Source organism: Limulus polyphemus, unplaced genomic scaffold (genome assembly GCF_000517525.1).
Source record: "Limulus polyphemus unplaced genomic scaffold, Limulus_polyphemus-2.1.2 Scaffold929, whole genome shotgun sequence".
NCBI classification, from domain to species: Eukaryota; Metazoa; Arthropoda; class Merostomata; order Xiphosura; family Limulidae; genus Limulus; species Limulus polyphemus.
In genome coordinates this window covers 265,482-270,502 of record NW_013666539.1, presented here as the reverse complement: position 1 = coordinate 270,502, position 5,021 = coordinate 265,482, and the positions used below count along the sequence as shown (strand labels likewise).

General features: G+C 30.3%; 1 protein-coding gene across 1 annotated transcript in view; it reads left to right on the top strand.

Moving 5' to 3' along the window:
* Window positions 1-5,021, top strand: part of LOC106461301 (methylcrotonoyl-CoA carboxylase subunit alpha, mitochondrial-like) — a 25,138-nt gene that overhangs the window by 18,328 nt on the left and 1,789 nt on the right. The window contains exons 11-14 of the mRNA XM_013921120.2: window positions 155-264; window positions 1,879-2,092; window positions 3,677-3,763; window positions 4,057-4,247. Of these exons, the coding sequence (XP_013776574.1) occupies window positions 155-264; window positions 1,879-2,092; window positions 3,677-3,763; window positions 4,057-4,247 (602 nt within the window). The remainder of the gene's footprint in view (window positions 1-154; window positions 265-1,878; window positions 2,093-3,676; window positions 3,764-4,056; window positions 4,248-5,021) is intronic.

The following is a 5,021-nucleotide window of genomic DNA, read 5'->3' as shown; positions in this document are numbered from 1 at the left end:
ACTGCATCTGGAGTCTCCATTATTGGGTAAGGTTTGTTTAGTTATGAAATTAAGTTTAGGTTTTAAACATTGTCCTGCTTTTAGAAAAGGATTATTTTTCAATAAATTGCTAAGCTGTTTCTTTTATTCTTATAATAATTCTTTAAACTAACAGGAGATGAAGTGTCAGTTCATTATGACCCTATGATTGCAAAGCTAGTGGTTTGGGGGCCTAATCGTCACCTTGCCTTAAGAAAACTTCATCAGTGTCTCTCTGAGTATAATGTAAGTGTTGGCCTTAATTATTTTTAAACTATTACTGTCTTTTTTAAATTATAACAAATAATTAAAAACAACATTTTATATTTACACAATAAAAAAATATGACAAAATATATTATAATTCTTCTTTTTTTTTTTCAATTACGCTATGGAAATATGCAAATAACAATGAAGTAATGCGAAAAGGGGAAAGTATAAAATAGTCTTGTAAGTTACTCCTGAGGATCACGTAGTTCACGTTGAAACATGTACATGTGGAGTGATATTTCTATTTTAAAGTGGAAGCCATGTGGCTTCAATAAAGTTTTTATTGTGTAAATATAAAACATTGCTTTTAATTATTTATCATAATTTTAAAAATTTTAAACACAAATGTCTTTTTGCCTTAAATGTATTATTGTTTGTAGCCTTCACAGTACCAGCTTTCAATTAGTCCTTTGCTGTAAGCTAAGTGAACTTGTTGGAAATGCAGAGGCTGCATGCTGATATTTCGAGAAATAAACTTGCAGTAGAATAAGAATAAAAATGTGTGGATAATGACAATAAAATGTTTTACTCAACAACATAAACATGTCGACATCCAACCAATGATTTCGATGGTTTGAAAAATTTTAAAAATATATAAAACATTTATCAACTGAAAGATTCAGTTGTAGCATTTTAAAATAAGATTCAGCTATATAAACAGGTACATCCAATATTAAAATGATATAGTTTTGATATAAGAAAATACATTTGCAGTGATTCCGTTTACTAGTCAGGTTGCTTTGTTATTTTTACCAAGTCTGTAGCATTGGACGTGTTTGTTTATATGCTTTATAAGAGACTGACATGTATCTTGAAAGCTTTTAACGGACTTTGTCTGCCTGTTTAGTTTGTTTAGAAATGATTTAAACAGAATCTCAAAGTGACATATTTAAAACAAATGGAAAGTTTAACATTACTGACTACATAGAAGCAAAGTTTTAGCAAGCCTGACATTTCACTGAGAAACAAAGATTTCTTTTGTGTGCATGATATTGGTTTTTGTAATTTATTTGAGAATCAAAGTTATTTTACAAATAGCAAGATGAAAAGAAAGTAACTGTTAATATTCAAAATATTTCTTTTTAAAAATGTTATTATAATTTTACAGCTTTTACATTAAAACATAAAAAAACTTATGTTAAGTTGTCGTAAAATTGTACCAAATTTATTTTACCTAGTCAGTAGGTTCATAGAGTTCTTTCATGGTGCATTATATTATCCAACACTCTGAGAAATAGGTGACCCAAGTTGAAATTAATATACACAAGTTGTATGAATAATGACATATACTGAATTGTGGTAATGTTTTATTGTGTAACATTGAACTTGAACATGAAAAGGCCAAAGAAAAACCCAGTTTTTTGCATATTGCCATGTGTTATGGCTACCACTTTGTTTAAAATTGCTTTAACACATGAACATCGCATTAGTGGTAAGCTATGAAATTCTAGTTTTCTCTTATTATTTCGACTAATTTATCTTGAGCTCCAAGCTGATTTTTTTATTCAGTTATAAATTATATTGACATGGATATATATGTACGTATGTGTTTCCACACAAATACACAATGTATATTGTTGTTCCATAACAGATTGTAGGCTTGAATACAAACATTACTTTTCTGATGGATTTGGCTTCTCATCGTGAGTTTTTGAATGGGAATGTTCACACAGACTTTATTCCTATGTACAGAAAGGAGTTGTTTCCCCAAAGGCCACTCTCTAATACCTTACTGTGTGCAGCGGCACTTGGATTCATTCTGCAGGAACGAATAGAAGGTTACAGTACAACTTTACAATCCCTAGGTAAAACTGTGGAAACTTAAGATATACAAGATAAACTCAGTACATGAAAATAAATATTTTTTTTCCAAATGATACATATGTGTGAGCTTATACATGCTTTAAAGTTAAATAAATGTCTAAAAAGTGGTAAGAATGTCTTGCCAATACTATAATAAAATAATACAGATTGTTCATTATAATCCAATTTAAAGAATCAACTAAAAGATGTAAGGAGAAAACAGAAATAAATCAGACTGACAGTGTTATTGGTTTAATTACACTCACACATACAGCTTTATACTTGGTGTCAAATATCTTTTTTGATCATACAGGATGTGATTTTGTAATCCTTAACTCTGTAATAATCGGGTTAATTACCACCCAGTAATGTACAATATTTATATTAGGAATGTGGGTTAAATGTGTTTAATGTTTATATCCTATTAATTAAATTCCAAAACCAAACGGAGGTATTTTAAAAGTTAGAAAATAGTCACCAAACAAAGTTTAGGACTTTTTGTTACTGGGAGCAGAGAATCGCCAAATACTCGCCATTTTTGGCGAGTGTCATTTGCCTGGTGGTTTGTTTGTATAAGCTTATATCAAATATATTTTGTTTTTCCAATGATTATTTTCTAATATTTTTGAAAGATATTTATACTTTCTCCACTTAAAAACTTGTTAGCTAATACTTACATATAAGATAAGGAATATATGTATAATCTACCTTTCTCTGACCTTTTTCATAATTCTTGTATAATTCTGTCAGTTTATTAAGTTAATAGATTGTAAAAGTTATAAACATAAATAATTATATCAAGAGAACTATCACAGGGCATCAGTTTTGAATAAACGTACCACAAAACATGAATACAATTATCTACTCCCTGTTGTTATTATCATTGAAGAAAATAAAAATAACTAGAATGTATATGCATATTTAATAATTAAAAAGTATTGCCCGGCATGGCCAGGTGGTTAGGGTGTTTGACTCGCAATCTGCGGGTCGTGGGTTCGAATCCCCGTCCCACCAAACATGCTCGCCCTTTCAGCTGTGGGGGGATTATAATGTGATGATCAATCCCACTATTCGTTGGTAAATAAGTAGGTGGTGGGTGTTGATGACTAGCTGCCTTCCCTCTAGTCTTACATTGCTAAACTAGGGACGGCTAGCACAGATAGCCCTCGTGTAGCTTTGCGCGAAATTCGTAACAAACAAACACACATTAAAAAGTATTTAAATAAAGTAAATAATCCACTGTTTCTTTCATGTAAATAAAACAGTTGGAACGGGTGTTAACTTGCATGAATGCATCTATAATCTATCTTTCTATACATTTTGTATACTTCTGTTGTTTCGTTAGTTTTGTTTAATAAATACATTGTATAACATACAATGGAATAGTCATATAAGTTTTATAAACTTAATATTCTACTTGATGATATTTGAAGGTAGAAATTATAGGGCATATTTTCCGTACAATTATAGTATCTTTAATGGAATTAATTATTAAATATTTTAACTTATTATATATATAAACTTTACAACTTTAAATTATTTTGTAAGGATCGAAACTAAGAATGATAGTAGTTTTTACTTCACAGATCCATTCTCCCCCTTTGGAATTATGGATGGATTAAGAATTAATGCCCAGTTTGTCAGAGAAATTAACTTGCAGCACAAGGAAACAGGTAAGTTTCAGTTGGTATATTTGAATTAGTTTGTATTTGTATTTCCCTTGAAATATATATATTTTTAACTTGGCCTCTTAAGATATTAAAAATATGTTAATGTGTGAGTGCTACATAAATGTAACTTTCTTTATATTTTCATACTTTGAGAGATATAAGTATTTCCAAGTGCAGTGATTAGTCAAATGATAAATTTGATTAGTAAATTACTCATTTGAGTAGTAATAATAATCAGATTTTGGCAGAGTTTTTATTTTTCAGATCCTTAAAATTGAGTATATTTGTATTAACAGTGTACGATATCAACGTGACATACAATTGTGATGGAGGCTACTCAGTGCAGGTTGGAGATAAAGATTATCTTGTTCATGGCCATCTTGAAAAATCCAGTGATGGCTTCTTTCAGCTGAAGTACAGTATAGATGGAAACCACATCAAAGCAAGCTTAGTTAAGGAGGGCCCTAATTTGCATATTTTCACCAGAGTAAGTTAGTATATTGTAACGTTTTTGTCATGTCCTACGCTGTAACTCTACTTTATTGACTACTAATGTTTGTATGAAGGAAGTTTAAGTAGATAACTTGTTTTTAAATGTGTTATTCAGTAATTTTTGACAGCAATGATAATAACTCCAGGTCCAAAATTAGCAGCAGCAAATTTTTCCATTTGAAATTACAATTTACTACTAAGAAATCTGGTTAAATTTTCCAAAGATACTTGTTTTTTTCAGTTGGAAATGCTGACCAGTAAGCTGAAAGTGGAATGATGGTAATGCTTTTAGTGTGATAAATGTAATAAACTTTATTATAATGAAATGTGCTACAATGGATCAAAATATTTCAAACTTTCTAATCGGGAGTTACACCCACTTAGAGGAACTTGTATATACTTTTCTTTCATACTTAAACAACTTTGTTTATTCAATCATGTACAAGCTGCCCAGTGTTAGCTAACAATACAAAGAATTCAATTGTGGTGAAATGCTACAAGTTCTTCAAATACCTATAGAATGATAGGTTTCTTTTTTTGTGAGTGTAAAACACTTGAATACACCAGTTCGATTTTCGATACCTCACTACTATAAAGGCTTGGATTGGTCTGATATTTCATTGGTGGTTGTGTCCAGGATCATTGACGAGGAGTGGAATTCTCTGAAACTAGTCTGGCTCACAGACACACTCCCAATGAAATAATAGACCATTCCAAGCTTTTAGTTGTTGTTAAACAAATGTTTAAACAACTCTATTTATTCAATTAT